General features: G+C 45.8%; 2 protein-coding genes across 2 annotated transcripts in view; one reads left to right on the plus strand and one right to left on the minus strand.

Moving 5' to 3' along the window:
* The first annotated feature begins 435 nt into the window (after nt 1-435).
* LOC137425399 (uncharacterized) lies at nt 436-18,327 on the plus strand. Its single transcript, XM_078776611.1, has 3 exons — nt 436-579; nt 16,128-16,335; nt 17,058-18,327. The coding sequence occupies exons 1-3, from the start codon at nt 439-441 to the stop codon at nt 17,762-17,764; spliced, it is 1,056 nt and encodes a 351-aa protein (XP_078632737.1). The 5' UTR covers nt 436-438; the 3' UTR covers nt 17,765-18,327.
* Nucleotides 17,973-18,729, minus strand: part of LOC137425397 (fish-egg lectin-like) — a 68,473-nt gene continuing 67,716 nt past the window's right edge. Inside the window, exon 5 of the mRNA XM_078776612.1 lies at nt 17,973-18,538. Coding sequence (XP_078632738.1) covers nt 18,406-18,538 — 133 coding nt within the window. The 3' untranslated portion in view covers nt 17,973-18,405. The remainder of the gene's footprint in view (nt 18,539-18,729) is intronic.

Genomic DNA, 18,729 nt, shown 5'->3' on the forward strand with positions numbered 1-18,729 from the left:
ATGAACGCCGTTTGTGAGAATATAATTTTTTTACATCTGAAGGTGGACAGTTTTCATCCCTGTTTGTCTGTCTGTCTGTGTCTGACTGTGAGCAGGATATCTCAAAAGTTATGGACGGATTCGGACGAAACTTGGTGGACAGGTTGGGTGTGTGACAAGGGCGAATTGATTCGATTTTGGTGAAGATGCGTATCCGGATACAAGGATTTTTAAAGTGATTCTTTACAATTGAGAGATAAGGCCAATAACGATATTTAAAAACGTTGTGGACGAGTTATGTCAAAACTTAGTGGATGAGTTTGATAGATGAGAAGAACAAGCTGATTCAATTTTGGTTCAGGTCCTCATACAGATCTGACCTAACTGTCGGATACACAATGTAAACTGTTCCGCCTGGCGGAGGTATGTGTTCTACCGAGTGCCGTACTTGTTTTATTAATGTGTTTCAGATACGGCGAGATCGTAAACGTGAATTTGGTTCGTGACAAAAAAACTGGGAAGCAGAAGGGATTCGTATTCATCTGCTATGAAGATCAGAGAAGCACCATCTTGGCTGTGGATAACTTGAATGGCATCAAGGTATCTCTGCCGTTCCTTATTCTCATGAATGTGTCAGCAGGAAACACGAGCCCCATTAACTTTATGGCGTCTTGTACATCCGTGCTCAAGTTTTGGTCTTCATTTAAATTTTCATGCTTATCTTTGAACTAGATGGCAGTTATTACCCTCGCCAGATAAGAGTGTATTGAATTTGAGTCAGTTTGTCTGTTTGTTTGTCTGTCTGTTTGTTTGTCCGCACAGAATAAATATGATTTTCTCTGCAACCGCTGGTCCGATTGACAGGAAATTTTCACCATGGGTGCAGTCCTCCTGTAGAATTTTTTAAATGATAATTATGACGTCATAGGTCACGTGGTATGGGTGCCATATTGGAAAAACCGAAAATGATTGCACCTCTATATCTCCAAAAGCGCTGCATATAAAAAAAACGAGACATGGCTCATTGTAAAGAACACTCCATGGGGAATAACATATGTTAATGATTATGTCATTGAGGCCTGGTGTTGGCTTAGCGATTAGGGTGCCAGCTTGGGATCCTAGGATCCTGGGTTTGAATCCCGGTTGATTGCTGAATTAACGCCAGGGGGGTTGACTCAGCCTGTCATCCTTCCGAGGTCGGCAAATTGAGTACCAGTTCACTGGTAATTCCCTGTGTGTGGCAAGAGGCAACTAACGGTTGGCGGCAGGAAGGGCATCCGGCCGTAAAATATTGCTTCAAAAAGGGGACTATGGTGCCCGAAAAAGGCCAACCCCTGCTCTGCGGGGAAAAATGGCCTCTAAAGGTGGTTCTAATGATGACGTCATAGGTGCCTCCATTATGATGTCATAATTTGACAAGTACAAAACTTCATCCGATGAAGATGAAATTTTTTGAGTGTCATCTCGGCATAAATTGGTGGAGAAAAAAAATAATGACGTCATCGGTCACATGGTTCGGTCGCCATATTTGTTTTAACACAAAAGCCTTAAAAACCACTAAAACCACTAAAAACACATCCTGGCGAGGCTCTGCAATCTCTGATTGCTCTTTCTTGTTTACTCATTGCAAACGGCCAGGGTGAAATTGGTTGTCAGCAGGTTTTGGTTGTTTTAGCACATTTGTCTAGTAATGTTAAAATGCTAATTGTGGCTTACCCAATAATTAGGCAACCATCCAGCTTGATCCGTAACAACAGGAAAATGGTTGTCTCTTGTTCCTCAGCAATGCTGGTCTCTGTCTTCCACCGCCTCCTTTCTGGTCTTGCACCTCTGCTCTTTCTGTGCTCTGTCCCCAATTCAGCCCCCCTCTCTCCGGCCACAGGTTTCTGCAGGACTTACAAGATCTGCCAACAACATCCTTGTGAAACTCCCAAAATCCAGAATCAATGCTTGCTCACCTCCACTCATTCGTTCCTCTTTTTCCGCACATGTGGCATCAACTTCCACATTCTTCACTCGCATTCTTTCCTCCAGGTCAAGACAGCTACTGACCACCATTTCAGATAATCCCCAATCCAAAACCACGATCTTTTGTAGCCCCATTAACCCTCCGCCAGCCCACCTTTTTCCAAGTTTACAGTTTTTCCTTCCTGAGAGTTTGCTTCTGTATCCATCTTGTCCACCTACCATCACCTTCTTTATTCCCAACATCCCTTGTTACTCCAAGTAGGCATCTAATTAGTCCCTCATCCCTGCTGTTGGTGTGACCCCTCTCTCTTTCTTTTTACTGGCCCTTTTGCTGTGTTCCTTCCGTTATATGATCCGTTCTATGTTATTTTTTTTGCCTAGACCAAGCTTTCTTTTTTGACAGTTTTTTGACACCTTTTAACATGAAATATTGGACAGGATATAACAGTAACACCTGGGCGAAGATGTAACCTAAAAACACGACAAATCCAGTTTGGAAAAATTAGCTTTAGTAAGATGGAAACTGGAGCTGCAGATTCCATCAGCATGTGGAAAAACTCAAAATCTCTCTTCCTGTTTATTCATTCCCATGCTCCTATGTTGCATATTGCAAATATTTACTCAGAATTCCATGACAATTGAAGTTTTCATTTGTACCTACAAGTGATACGTATGCAGCATACACATTAGAAATTTCATGCAGGTGTCACGGTTTCTACGTCCGCTGTTCAATAAGAACGTAGGACAAACGCCTTGAGAATATGAGCCGTTTTTATTATGGAGCCGTTACACATGTGCGGGAGATAGGAGGGCACGAAACTGGCCGTCCTTTCTCGAAATATATTTCCCAGTGAGCTTCATTTATAAGCAGGCAAGAACAATATTATAAGTGTTTTTCCTCCAAGAGTATGCCACGCACCCATAGTGCCACGCATACAATCTTGAAGGTCAGATTCCAACACGGAATGGCCTGTTCTCCTGAAAAACCCACAATGTGTTTTAAAATCTTCAGACAAGCAGAGAGAAACACAGACCAGCTTTGTGGTCAGAACAACAAATGCAAGATAAAAAAAAGATCACAGTGCATGACATATGCATCCTCAGCAGACTAATGAGAAAAGGTTTGATGAAGCAACCATCAGCTCCCACATTCCTTTCTCCTGTTCAGATATTAAATAATAAAACATTTTAAAAATATTATAGAACATGGAATCCCATTAACATTTCAGATCTGCAACGAAGACGTCTGGTCCGATGTAGATGTGCTCCACTAGAGGGTGACCAACTCCCCTGCGGAACTGGCTCCCTCCATCTTGCACAAACGCGGTCCTTGCAGATATTCGAGGTTAATATAGGTCCATGCTCATGAGAGCCCGCACATGTTGTTGTTCTGGGGAATACATAATGTCATCAATCTCCTGTATCATCTGCTCCTGTTTAGAGTACAGAGCATGGCAATTTAAGAAAAAGACAGAGACTTCCTTTGTGTCAAAGTCATCCATGGACGTGCGCTCAGAGGGATCCGGAGTAACAGGTGGATATTGCGGTTCCTCGTCGTCGTTTTTGTCCTCTTTCTCGTTCACTTGTAGTTGAGCCAACAGAGACTTAGAACTAGGAAAAAATCTCTCAAGACACAGGCGAAGAAAATATATCATTATAAACACAGCAAAGACAAGGCTTACGATTATCGTAAGTCCCCATAAAATCCAAGACAATATGGTGTACCCAAGGCTACCAAACCATCCAGAAAGCCAATTTGTTATACCCAGATCCTCCTGGGAAATTCTATCCACCTGTAGTCTCCTGCTCGTCTCCCTCAGTCGGTTAATGGCCTTGTTTACTCCTAACGGATTCGGGATCCAAGTGCAACATTTTCCCTTGATCACCCCACATACCCCTCCACGTTCCGCCAAGAGGATGTCGAGCGCTACCTGGTTCTGCATCACCATGGTCCACATTTCTACCACAGTATCTAACAATTCCTTATGGGCCTGTAGGGTATCATTGGCAACTCTTTCTAGGGCTAAAGCAATTTTGTCTATCCTATAGCTATTCATAACGACTCCTGTTCCCGCGAGGAAGAATCCCAATGCTTTCTCCCATCCATGTCCAAAAAGAGTAGTCTTTTTGTCTCGGTCCCACATTGCCCTCCCGGACCCTTCCCGGAGAGATGTCGAGGCTATCTAAAAGGAGGATTTCAGGAATTACTGAACCTAGATAGCATGTCCCCTTCCAGTCATCAGGCAGATACGGGTATGCTTTATCTCCACAAACAAACATCGTCCCATGTGGAGAAACCATGTGGTTTGAAAGGCATTTCATACCCTCTGAATCCCCCTTCTTGGGAACAGTAGAAAAAATAACAGCTGGTAGGGTAGTTGTATTATCTTGCAACCCCACCTGAACAGTCATTGCTCCCTTTGAAGACCTTGGTTTTCTCCCAGGTAAGACAATGTTGCATTCAGAAACTCCCATCTCAGTTTTTCCCCTCCCTTGGATGCAAACCACACCTGTTCGTTTTTCTACCCAATCTGGTTTAGGACGAGTTACCCTGTCCTGAATCATCGGGACATATCCAAATTTACGAGTGCATTCGGCATCATTCCTTATCCCTGTCCTTTTTACAGTGGTTCTAATACAGGTGTTTCCCAATGGAGCCGAGCATAAATCATTAAGTGACAATGGGATAACTTTCATCTTGATACCCGTGGAGGTGCTCTCTGGCATTGGCATACAAGACCAGCAATTTGTGCGAGTCTGTGCCGCCACTACTTCCCTAGCCACTCCCCAGTCGGTATTTGATTCTCCAGGTTCTCCCCTTATCACTTCGCTATGATCCACTGGCTGATACCCCTTGATGGTTATTTTTACCTGGTAGGTTTGTCCCACACACGTTTTTCTGCAAGTTTTATGTTTAACCAGGCACCTCAAATTCTGTGCTTGTTTAGCTTGGTCATAAATCGAGGTTATTAAAGCGTAATTTTTAGTTCCCCGTTTATATCCTGTTTTCTTAGTTTTTCTTTTTTTCCACCGACTGATAGAAAAATACTTCAGTACCACTTCCCATTTGCCTTTTATTTTCCGAGACCATTGTACTATGCGGACAGGGATTGGAGACAAACAACAACAACATGCATTTTAAAGACCATTTTCCCTGCTAGAGCGGGGGTTAGCCTTGCGGTCCCCATGACAATCTTCTCCATTTTGCCCTATTTTCTGCATCTCTCCTTGTTAACCCCCTTGCCCGCATTTCTTCTTCCACCATCTTTAGCCAAGTCTTTCTCGGTCTTCCCCGTCTTCTACTTCCTTCTACATTCATTTCCATCACTCTTCTCAACCAGTCACTTTCATCCTTCCTCAACACATGACCAAACCATCTCAACCTGTTCCTCTTCACAGCATCAATCACAGGCTCGATTCCCATAATATTTCGCAATTCATCATTTGTCTTCCTCTCTCTCAACGATACTCCGCACATCCGTCAAACCATTCGCATTTCCACCCTTTCCAACCTTCGTTGCTGCTCTACGTTCATTACCCATGTCTCGCTCCCATAAATCATAACACTTCTCACACATGCAGCATACACCTTTCCCTTCAGCTTCAACGACACTCCCCTCATCATCAGCACGCCACTCACTTCCCGAAACTTCTTCCATGCACATCTCACTCGAGCAACCGTTGCCGAGTCTGATCCACCTTCTCCATTCAGCATGTCTCCGAGGTAGCAAAATGTTTTCACACCTTCCAGCTTCACGCCGTCTCCAAGATCCAACTCAACATTTCCTCCATCTGCAGCTCCCTTTGTGCACACCTTACATTTGAATGTAGCTGCCACCCTGGTTAATGACCCTCTCAGACCACTACATTTTTGATGAACCCACTCAGCACACATTGTACACTGAATGGAGTTCACTCCGACACCCTTCCTACACACAGCACAGGGCCACTTCCCAGTTCTTTCCACCTCACCACATGCTTTACCACTTGCCATCACCTTCGTCTTTCCGATATTCACCTTCAGACCTTTTGTCTCCATACATTCCATCCACGTGTTCATCTTTTCCTTCAGTCCATCCATACTTTCCGCAATCAACACCAGATCATCTGCATACAACAACTCCCACGGTAAACCCTCCTTTACGTTCTGAGGCAGCACCTCCATCACAGCTACAAATAGTAGTGGACTTAGTACCGACCCCTGATACACTCCCACCTTCACCTCAAACTCACCACTGTTCCCGTCCTTCGTCCTTACAGCTGTGCGCGCTCTTTTGTACATTGCCATCACTACTCTGATCAACCATTCCTCCACTCCTAACTTCCTCAATGCCCATGTCAATACTTTGCGTGGAACCCGATCGAATGCTTTCTCCAGATCAACAAACCCAAGAAACAACTTCTTCCTCTTCTCCATGTACTTCTCCTGCAACTGCCTCACAATGAAAAGCGCGTCTGTCGTTCCTCTTCCTGGCATAAATCCAAACTGCATTTCGTCGATCTTCACTTTCTTCCTTATCCTCCTCTCCAACACCCTTTCCAATACCTTCATTCCATGCTCCAATAACTTTATCGCTCGGTACGAGCCACACTCCAGAGGGTCACCTTTCCCCTTGTATAGAGGGACGAGGGTACTCAGTTCCCAACCCACTGGAATGCGGCCTTCTTTCACCACCAGATTACAGATCTCTGTCATTCTCTTCACACCCCAACTTCCTGCTGCCTTCAACATATCTCCCACAACTCCCGTCGGCCCTCCCGCTTTTCTACCCTTCATTGCTTTTATCGCTTCCTCAACTTCCTTCTCAGTTATCTTCTCTGCCGGTCCTAAAACTGGGTTACTCTCTATGTTGCCATCCCATTCATTCTCTGTATTCAACAGCATTTCCATATATCTTTTCCATCTTCCTTTAATTACATCTGGGTCGACAACGATTTGTCTCACTTCATCCTTCAAGCAGCTCACCCCCATCACATCACACCTCTCTTTCGCTATCTGCTTTGCAATCCTGAATACTGCTTTCTGACCCTCTTCCGAATCCAAGCGTTCTCCGAACATTTTCCTACATGCCTCCTGCGCCTTTGCTACCTCTTTCTTTGCAGCCTTCCTGGCTGCCTTATAACTTTCATGCTCTGCTGTTTCTGCTCCCGTACCCTTCGCCTTCTGCCACTCCTTGAACTTCTTCCTCTTCTCGTCAATCCTCTTTCCAACTTCATCATCCCACCACCATGTTTCCGAGTGCCTCGGTGGTCCTTTTGTCCATCCACATACCTCACCAACGGCTCCCAACAGACTAGCTTTCATTGACATCCAACCACTTTCAAGCTCAACCACATCATCCTCGACCCTACTCAGCCTCTCTTTTAATGCCTCCCTTACTGTCACCTCTTTCAACCTCCACACCTTCATTCTCGGTTGGTACTTCACCCGCCGAGCTCTCCTCGCACCTTTCACCCTTACGTCGCAGACAACCAAGTGGTGCTGTGAAACAGCCTCCTCCCCCGGGATCACCTTTGTGTCTCGGAGGTGCCCCCTATCTCGCCTACGCACCATCAGGTAGTCAACGGTTGTCGTCGACCCACCTGACGTGTATGTAACAAGCTTATTATCCTCTTTCTGGAACTGAGTATTACAAATCAACAAATCAGCTCCATCAGCAAACTCCAAAATCCTTTCACCTTCTCCATTTCTCACACCATATCCGTAACCCCCATGAACTCCGTCAAAACCATCCATACTCCTTCCCACATGTCCATTTAGGTCTCCTCCTACCACAACAACTTCCTCATCTTTCACGTTTTCCATCAGCTTCTCTATCGCACACCAGAACTTGTCCTTCTCTTCATCGCTCCGACCAACCTGCGGAGCATATCCCGAGATGACGTTCACCAAGAGCTTTCCAATCATCATTTTCACCATCATCAACCTATCACTCACTCTTGTCACACTCACCACACTGTCTACAAACTCCTCAGAAAACAGGACACCAACACCATTCACGCCCTCCAGGCACCCTTGCCACACAAACTTGTATTTCTGTCCCTGCCTACCCTTCACCATTCTCACACCACTTCCCTTCCATCTCGTCTCTTGCACACAACATATGTCCACTCTTCTTCTGACCAATACTTCCACCACTTCTCCTGATCTCCCTGTCATTGTCCCTACATTCCATGTCCCAAACCTCAGAAACCGATCTCCACTTCAGGCTGTACCCTGCCCATATGTAGTTGTAATTGTCATGGTTCTCTTTTTGAGGCAATGTTTTTATGGCCGGATGCCCTTCCTGACGCCAACCCTCTTAGTCGCCTCTTACGACACGCAGGGATACGGCGTACCTATTCTTATCCAGGGTACACACTGGGAAACGTTTAAAACATGGAAATCCTGGAGGGGGGGGGGGGGGGGATCACCGCTGCGGTTTAAACATATTTAAATAAATATTTAAACAAAACCATGAAAACAATCTGGGAAAAGTCTCTAAGTGAGAACGTGGATTTGAGAAAGCAGGAGCAGAGGTGAAAGAACAAACGAGAATATAGGGGGCGGGGCACAAGTCGAGACAAGGAGGCCGCACGAGACACCAGGCCGCACGAGGCGTGGACAAAGAAACGACTAATTACACACAAATTTGCAACAACTACAAAACCAAAACCAAATAGAAACACACAATAACACATACACAACAAAATACGCAGCGGAAATTTGACAAAGAAACGAACGGGAAAACACTCAAACTTTGATGCCGTGGAGAGATCAAAGCAAGCCCCGTCGCTCGAGGGACCGGAAGCTAATGATTGGAGATTGGAGAGACAGTCAAAATTCCACTCCTTATGTTTCTGTCACTAATGCATGGGATTTCTATTTTCTGCCCATTGTCAATCATTATAGAGGGGGGCACCATGGGAACTAATGCTCCCGCTTTCCTTTTTAGGGGGTCTACTCCGTTACTAAAATACTTGGGGTCATTTAACCCTCTTTTTAGTCTTGCAGGTTGGTGTGATGTCTGGGGTCCTCTACTCCCATGTCCATTTAAGGCTTCACTGAGTACTCTTGGTGTCCCCATCAGAACTAGCAGCAACGTCTGCATCCCCCTCGGTCCCATTGTGTTGGGGTTGTGTAGGGCCCTGGTTGAGTGCGGGTACGTCTAGAGAAGTGGCTTCCTGGGGGTGCGTCTCTGGTGATACTCACCTTTGGCAGTGAGATGCGTGTATCCAGGAGGTCTTTTCTCGACACTTCACAGCAGTGTATGTGACCAACAGCACCTGGTACAGGCCAGTCCGCCTTTCCTGGAGGCTGTGCTTCCTTCTGAAATTCTTTATTATCACAAGGTTGCCTGACTCGAAGGGATGGCACGGCCGGGCCACTGGTTCCGGCAGAGCTTCTTTCACCTGTGAATGGAAACTGTTGACAGTTCTCATTCGTTCTGTGCAAAAGGTCAGCACATTATCATCCAGGTGATGAATATTTTGTAAATCGGTCATAGCTGGCACCGTTACTGCCAGCCGCATAGGACATCCCATCATAATTTCATGTGGACTCAGGCCCATGTGTCTATTTGCTGTTGAGCGCATGGCCATGAGAGCAAGAGGCAATGCCTGCAGCCATTTAAGTCCTGTGTCCTCACATATTTTTGTCAGTCTAGACTTCAAGATAGCATTCTGACGTTCCACGGCGCCCGCCGATTGTGGATGGTAAGCGCAGTGGAATACTTGTTGTATCCGTAGGGCTTTGCATAGCTCTTTGACTATCTCTGCTGTGAAATGTGTTCCCTGGTCGGCGGTCGCTTGATATTATGCACGGGATGCCGAATCTGCAAATAAAGTCATGCACGAGATGTTTTACCACCGCGGTGGCATCACCTATGAGTAGCTTAAGCTTCTGTCCACTTGGAAAACATAACAACAATCAAGAGTATATATTTGTATTTTAGTGGCTGCATCTGCACGTAGTCAATTTGCAAATGGACAAACGGTGCCCATGGCATAGGATGTGCGGCATTTTGAAAACGTCTCGGTGAGGGTCCCACATTGTGATGTTGACAAATTGCACACTTTCGGCATATTTCCGCGGCTACTGTTGTGATACCTGGAGCATACCATGAGTGTAAGATCTCCTTTACTACCCCCTCTTTGCACACGTGGCCATTATTATGCGCCACGCGTGCGATCCATGGAAGCAATGCTTCTGGTGCTAAGGTGCGGCCCTGGCGATCGATCCATACATCATTGTCTTGCTGCGTGCACCCTTGTTGCAGCCATCCCAGCATTTCCCTATTTTCCACTGCCGCTTGTAGATTGACAATGTCCTGCACAGAAGGGGGTTACTGTTTTTGTTATGAGCGGGACGAGGTGTGGCAGGCGAACCCTGGGATTTTGTTCGTACGTGGCTCTCTTGACCGCTCGGTGTGCACGGTCATTACCTTGGGAGATTAGTGACCCCTGTTGGCGTGAGTGTGCCTTGCATTTTACAACTGCGAGTGCACTAGGTTCCTGTATTGCTTGAAGTAAGGCTGCGATCAGGTTACCGTGTTTTACAGGTGAACCCGCTGAGGTGAGAAACCCTCTCATTTCCCATATTTTTCCTGAGTTGTGTGCGACGCCCCAGGCATAGGCAGAGTCTGTGTAAATTGTGGCGGAGCGTCTCGCAGCCATTTTACATGCGTGCATAAGCGTTATTAGTTCGGCTTGCTGGGCAGAATGCCATGGTGGAAGTGCATGGGCCTCGATTGTTTCCCAATGGTCGCACACAGCATACAATGAAAGCAAGCAATCATCCTGGGGATGGCTTGAAGAGCCGCCGACGTAATATGTCAATTCTGCGTTCGGAAGCGCTTCGTCCTTCAAGTCTGGTCTCGACACGGAAACCGAATCCACGAGCTGCAGACAGTCGTGTGGAGTCCCCTCACCTGGTAGGGGAAGGAGAGACGCCGGGTTCAGTGTGTTACATCTTTCAACAGTTATGTTAGTGGCTGACAAGAGTGTTAGTTCACTGATGACGGACCTCGCTGCGGTGAGATGTTGCGTCTTCGCTTGTATTATGAGCGCACTAACGTTATGGGCTACTCTGACTACCAGGGGGGCTCCCCAAAACAAGGTCGGACGAATGAGTAACTGCGTATACCGCCGCTGCTACTGCACGGAGGCATGATGGCTGTCCTCTGCATACCGGGTCGAGTTGGCTACTGTAATACGCTATGGGATACATTTTGTCGCCATGTTTTTGCGCCAATACCGCTTGTGCAAAACCTTCCCATTCGTGCACGTATAGGTAGAAGGTTTTGTCATGGTCGGGCAAGCCTAAGGCGGGTGCTGTGGACAGCGAACCTTTCAGTCCAGCGAATGCATTTTCCATTGCTGCTGACCATTCGACTTGCAATGGCGCGCTGTCTTTTGAAGCATCATATAACGGGCGGGCCAGTACTGCATAATCTGGGATCCATGTCCGACAGTACCCAGTGATGCCCAAGAATCTTCGGGGGCCCTTTTTGTTGTTGGTCTCAGAATTGCGGAAATAGTTTTCACGCGTTTTGTTGTCAGCGTCTGTTTACCCTTCTCAATAGAATGTCCAAGGTACTCCACCCTGGTTTTACACAGCTGTAATTTGTCGTAATTCACCTTGTGGCCTCTGTCGGCCAGCGCACAGAGGAGGGTCACTGAATCAGTCAGACATTTTTGCTCTTGTTTATTACACAGTAATAAGTCGTCCACATACTGTACCAGTGTCGACCCTTCTGCGAGGACTACGTCCATCAAGTCTTTGTGTAGGGCCCGCGAGAACAGTGTAGGGCTGTCGGCAAATCCTTGGGGCAGACGGGTCCATGTGTATTGTTGTGCTTCATAGGTAAAAGCGAACAGGTGTTGTGATTCCTGGCTTAGAGGGATGGAGGAAAATGCTGAACATAGATCAATTACCGTGAAAAACTCAGCATCTGGCGGGATGGATGCCATGATAGTGGCTGGATTAGGTACTACGGGGGCAATTCTGACAATACACTTATTTAATGCTCGCAAATCCTGAACACAGCGCCAGCTCGATTTTCCCGGTTTGCGGACCGGTAACATGGGAGTGTTACATGAACTAACGTTCGGGATTAAAATTCCCTGTTCAAGCAATGAATTCAACACAGGTAATATACCTTTCCGAGCCTCCTCACGAATTGGGTATTGGTTCACTCTAGGGAGAGCCGCTCCTGGCTGCAATGTGACGGTAACCGGGTCTGCGCTTGTCATTTTTCCCACGTCATTGGGATGTCTGGTCCACAGGTTAGCTGGCACCTGGTGCAAAGCCTGGTCGTGGAGTCGGCCGCCTTCTCTCCACCGCGTGTCCTTACACTCAATTTCCACTCTCTCAAATATTGTGGGTACATCGATGTGCGGCTGTTCCCACATGAAGCCCTGTTGATTGCGCACATGGTGCCAGTTACATTCCAACATGACCCCTTGGTAATCCCTTGGAATGTTTTTCAACCGAGTTATCATGGGTCCAATGTCCTTTGCCTCGAATCCCTGACTTACTCAGAGTGTTAGATGAGGAGTGACGTCATTTGGCAATTTAGCGAGGTCCCTTTGGTCTTGCGTCATCTGTACTTCCAACCCTACCCCCTCTCTTCCTATCCAAAGGTCTGTGACCACTATATGGGTGATTTCTCCAAGGCGAGAATGCACCTGATTTTCAAATTGTTCGTCGTTGCCAAGTTTGTCATAATAGCAAGTACAGTGAAGGGTCTCTTTCCGTCCGTGTACATTCCATCCATGGGCCATTACCCAGGTCTTCAATTCGACTGAAACCTCAAGCGTGTCCCAGTGCGTTCGAGTGGTGACTAACACTTGATTGTCCGTGCATCTCCACCAGTACACTACCGGATTTTTTTGCATTAATAGCAGTAGAACTAGATCTCGCTGGGAGTGTGGTATGTCCAAAAACACCCCTCCCGGAGTACATCGTACAGTGCATCCCATCTGACAAAACAAATCTCTCCCCAAAAGGTTACGTGGGGAGTTCTCCGCTAGTAAAAAGGCATGTCTCATAGATAGAGGTCCGCATTGCACTGCCAATTCCTGACTCGGGGGTATTTTTTCCACCCTCCCTGACACCCCCACCACCGAGACCCTTTCTGTTGAAATGGGGATCCCTCCCGAGTCTGACCCCTTAAGTGTCGAGCGAGCCGCCCCTGTGTCGACGGGAAACTTACAGCATTTTCCATCTATTACCAATGACGTGGAGGGATCTGAAATGGGGTCATTGGTTAGGGAGGGGTCGAGGGGCTTCTCGCTTGCATCATGTCAATATTGGGTTCTGGGGTTGTCTTGTTTATCGAATCGGCCCAGGTTGCGCCGGTCCTCATTCGAAGGTCGTTGACCACCCCTTCGGCCCTCGCTCCTACGTCCTTTTAGATATGGACAATCTCTTTTCCAATGTCCTTCTTCCCCGCAATGAAAACATCCATTAACAGCCTTACCTGGGCGGCCGTTGTCCGCATCTTTTTCATCCTCCCATCCACCAGAGGAGCACTGATTCTCCACACAGGGTGGGGGCCTTGCCCAACCCTGGTTAGGTTCGAACTCGCGTACTGGGGCACTGGCCTCTTTCCAATATACAGGAAACTCGACTTCTTGATGCCGATGGATTGCTCCCCGAACTAACATTTGATAAGCCTCCTGTTTAATCTCTTTAGCAGCGTCTGCATCCGCAGTGCACGATTGGTGGCATTGCATGGCCGAAGCCAGATTCTGTGCCGTGGTTTGCCCCGCCCATCCCAAAATAGCAGCTTTCAATCGTTTCTTAATTCCTGGGCGAAGTCCTACAAAAGAAGTTATTGAGTAATTGATCTGGTGGGCCCTCGATTCCTGGGGCCCCCCATATGTGCTCATTATTGTTTTAAGTCGAGTCAAAAATTCCTCTGGATCTTCTCCAGCCTTTTGTTCACAATGCGTGATTTTTCCCCAGTCTACATAATTCGGTCGGACTTCATGGACAGCGTCTATCAGCCGACCCAAGCGAGCTGAGTAGTCTCCTTCTGTCTCGTTACTTGGTGGCGCCATCTGCCATCCTACAGTTGCCTTTACCTTTCTCCATATCCTTTCTGGGAGGACACGGTCCATCATAATGCCCACATCCAAATGTGTCGGTTGATGAGTGAGCACGAATTCATACAGGTGTTGTCTTAACCTATCTGGGTCATCGAGGCATCCCCGAAGAATGGCTGACATGGACTGTAAGTCTACTTCGTTCCATGCCCGGTGTACGTATCTGGGAGGTAGCTCTCCTCGTTGTGCCGTTGCTGCACGGCCTGCGTCCGTCATGATCATCGGGGCTATAGTTTGTGGCCTATGATCTGTGTTCGGTCTTGTCCCTATCAATTGAGCATACAATCCCACTTAGGGATCTGGTCTGTACACAGCCTGATGTTGAGAGGGGGCCCCGCTCTCTTCCCCAGGCCCTGTCGCCTTATTGTTTTCCTGCGTCACTATCATTTGTTTCTGTAACACAGATATCTGTTTTTTAGTCATCTCGAGTTTGCCTTTAAAACCTGTGCATTTTGAGTCCATCTCTCGTTTGGCACATTCTTCCAGCTATTGGCTGAAAGCCTCCCAGTCATTCCCATTATGCTTTTTCCCTTCGTCTCTCTTTTTTAGAGCTTTCCTTAGATTAGTCAACTGTGATCTTTGGAATGTCCCTTCAGTGGGAAACGCGGCCCTTTGTCCCACGGTCAGTCTGACCCACTCATGTACGTATTGTACACAAACTTCCGCAAAAGTCTCCAACATATATCCCACCGGAGTACCTGAAGATGAACGACCGGGTATCCTGGGTTGCCCATTCTGGTTTCCCTTTTTTTTTTAAACCTTATTTCCCTTTTAGTGACGTCGCTACAGAAAATAAACCTTATTTTCCTTTTTGTGAGGTCACTACAGAATATTTACTGTAGTCCTTAGTCACAAGTTTTCTCTTTCCTTCAAGGTCCCACCTTGATTTCTTTTTTTTTACACCTGAGGTCGCACCTCCCTTATTCACTGTAGTCCTTAGTCACAGGTTTCTCTTTCCTTCAACGTCCCACCTTGATTTCCTTTTGCACCTTCATACCTAAGATCCCATCTTAGTTTTTTAAAATTTGTCCTGCTCCGCATAAAACGGCTCAATCCCAGTTCAGATCCGCGCAAAACAATGGAAAGGGTTCGTGTTTGCCTGGAAATGACAGCACGTTGTTCCTGAGAGAAATTAAAAGGTCTCTCACCTTTTGCTAAGTCGTGGGTACGGTACCCTTGAGACAATTGCTGCCACCTCAAGATGTCATCTGTCCCCTTGTCCACAGCCATGGTCGAATCCGAGTCACGGCACCAAAATGTCGGGATTCGTTGTCCGCTGTTCAATAAGAACGTAGGACAAACGCCTTGAGAATATGAGCCGTTTTTATTACGGAGCCGTTACACACGTGCGGGAGATGGGAGGGCACGAAACTGGCCGTCCTTTCTCAAAATATATTTTCCAGTGAGCTTGATTTATGAGCAGGCAAGAACAATATTGTAAGTGTTTTTCCTCCAAGAGTACGCCACGCACCCATATTTCCATGCATACAATCTTGAAGGCCAGATTCCAACACGGAATGGCCTGTTCTCCTGAAAAACCCACAATGTGTTTTAAAATCTTCAGATAAGCAGAGAGAAACACAGACCAGCTTTGTGGTCAGAACAACAAATGCAAGATAAAAAAAGATCACAGAGCATGACATATGCATCCTCAGCAGACTAATGAGAAAAGGTTTGATAAAGCAACCATCAGCTCCAACACAGGCAAAACCAACAGAAAGGTAACCCTTTTTTCCTGTTGTTAATTCGTTCATTTCCTTTGGACAAACAGCTGACATATCATTCAATCAACAGAGATTTGTTTATATATAATGGACCATTGTATGCATTCTCCAATTCTTATTCCATAATCCCAATGATGTTAATCACATGACCACCCAGCTTGTGGATTATAGAAACCTTTGCTGTGTTATGTTGTTTGCCATTTTCCTTTGCTTTCCCCATTTATATTCCCTTTCTTTCCTCCACTCTCCACCCCCGCCACCCCCGCCCCTCTCACCCCTGCCCCGAACATGGATTCCTTTCAGTGTCGTCTTTTTCCTGAATGTACTTTTAACTTTTGGCTTCTTCCAATTTTCCTTGCACTTCAGATAAAAGGTCGTACCCTGCGAGTCGATCACGTTTCGAACTACCGGCCACTGAAGGACACAGAAGCTACAGATGCTGTCACAAATGCTCTTCACGAGTTGGGTTGTGGACCCCCAGTTATTCAAGCTTCTAGGTCGTCTGTTCACAACATCCTCCAGAATCCACAAAGCTCAGATTCATTGGCGTCCACTTCCAAGGAAAGCAAGAAAGGTTTCTTCTTTGTTATTTACATTTTAGCCTTTCTTTTCTTTGCATTGTACAGTAAAACCTCACTCAGCTAGATTATATGGCAATTGACCTATTCCTGATGTACACATTGCCGGCTTGCTGCAGAAATAACGCCGACATGCCTTAAGTCCGAAATTTGATGTGTACTGCTGCAGTTCACCCAATGAGGAAGGCTGTGGTTGGCTGGGGTGGGATTTGAGCGTGAAAATATCGGAGATGTGCTGATTCATCATTTTCACAAACTGAACCTCCTTTCACTCCTCATGCAATGCTTTGAGTTGCAGCTTAAGAAATGCAATGAGGGGGGCATTTTGAGTCAAAACAGGAGCACAGCAGGGAAAAGAGGAGTCACATCCAGCAATCTGATAGTTACGACATAACAGTGCACACTGAATCCTGCAAGTATTACGCTAAACACAATAAGAGCAATACTATGGCAAATAGGGCGACCAAAGAAACACAGTGTACTGGACTATTACATGCAAACCACTTTGTTATTCCACACTCGTGTGTATTCTTCCAAACTTTTCCAGCACACTTTTATTGGACGCTTTTCAACTTGCTACAAATATGTGAGATCTGAAGTCAGGCTAAGTGAGGTTTTACTATCTTATTAACTTCCTCTCTGATCCAATGAATCATATACCAAGCCCAATACCTCATTCATTTTGCAACATGAGCTTTTTATTGTTATTCTTTTGCAGAGAAGAAAAAACTGAAGAAGGAAAAGCACAAAAAAGAGAAAAAAGAAAAGAAAAATAAGAAAATGAAAGAGGAGGAGGAAACCGACAGAATGAATAAACGAAGCGGTCAGATATCTATGAATGTAGAAGAACGTTGTAAAGTTTGGCAACCTGTTGAGATGAAAAATGAAAAAGTCGATCCGGATCACAGTCAGCATCTGGGACGTAAAGAGCTAGGACGAGAGGGGGAGGAGAGGAGATTCCAGGAAGAAGAGAGGATAAAAATGGAGATGGACAGAGGAAGTGGAAAGAACAGTCGGGCAATATGTAGAAAGGATTTTACGGAGAGGGCTCGTGATACGGAGGGTAGAAAAGGGCGGGAGAACAGTAGAGGTGAGAATTCAAGAGGAAAGGGGGGTATCCGAGAGGAAGTTTGGGAGAGTTACAGGTCAAAAGAGAGGGTGAAAGAGAAATTTACAAGAAGAATGGAGGATTTGCGAGAGAGAGAGTTTAGCAGAAGTAGGGAGAGGCGTACACATGTCGAAAGAGACGAGAAGAGAGTTTGGAACAGGGATCAAGGCACGGAGCAGGCGTTGAAAATGTTCAGATATAGTGATGAACATTATCAGAGAGATGTTGGAAGAGATGTCACAAGGGAAAAGCATCGAGAGGTGGAGAAAACCCATATTTGGGTCAGAGAGAAGGAAAAGGTAAGTAGAAGAGAGTAACCTGTACACTGCCATTGAATTGATGTGGTGAAAGTGATAGAATGGGATCACTGCTGTAGTTTCTTTAGCATAGCCAAGACAAAGATCATTTTTGGATGGCCTAAATGAATGGTGTTTTGAGCCGTGGTTGCCTTGTTGGACCGGTCTGGCTCAACACAACTCAGATGAAGATGTACATTGTTCCAGATACAATTTCGACATTTTGAGCAAAGATTATGCATTAATTTATTAATCTGAGATATCCGTCTCAGGAACTCAGTCTTCAGAGTTTTTTGCAATGCTTCCTGTTTTGGAGAACATAACTTGTACATTTTTTTCTTTTCCTCAAACACAATTCTTTTGAGAATCCAGCATTTCATTTTTGCGAACTCTTCTGACATGTTCTCATTGCCAAAGAGTATTTCACCTTTGGTGATTGTCATCAAGAATTGGCTCATAGATAAGGAGTATTGAAAACATTCTTTAGAAATGGAGAAAGATGTATAATGCAAATGTGTTAAAAATAATCAAACAAGTCAATCTTCTGAGCTTTTCAAAACAAATAAAACCGAGTTCATAAAGCATGCTATTGATTATAAGATCATTGCAAGTGTCTGTTAAACATTGTTGAGAAGGGTAATTAGACAAGAAACAACATGATGCTAGACATTGCAGAGCATAATTGTGCCTTCGACAGTTACGAGCCACAGAAGATCGCCATCCACCGACACTGATGTGATTTTCTTTTCCGGGAGAAGAGGTTCCAATGTTGGGATGCTCGTCCTTACTCCAATGCTGAGAGGAAGAAAAAAATGCAACAAGTAAAGGGAGGTGGTGGAAGTTTCACATATAATTATCTATCTCTCATAGTCATATTAATGTCACGTGATTTAATTATCCTTTTAATGGGAAGACATGTATTACATCAGAAAATGTAATGTTCTAATTTTGGTAAATAATCGAGTTGGAAATTGTGGGGTTAAAAA

The sequence above is a fragment of the Myxine glutinosa genome, chromosome 4 (genome assembly GCF_964187855.1).
Source record: "Myxine glutinosa chromosome 4, kmMyxGlut1.1, whole genome shotgun sequence".
Classification (NCBI taxonomy): domain Eukaryota; kingdom Metazoa; phylum Chordata; class Myxini; order Myxiniformes; family Myxinidae; genus Myxine; species Myxine glutinosa.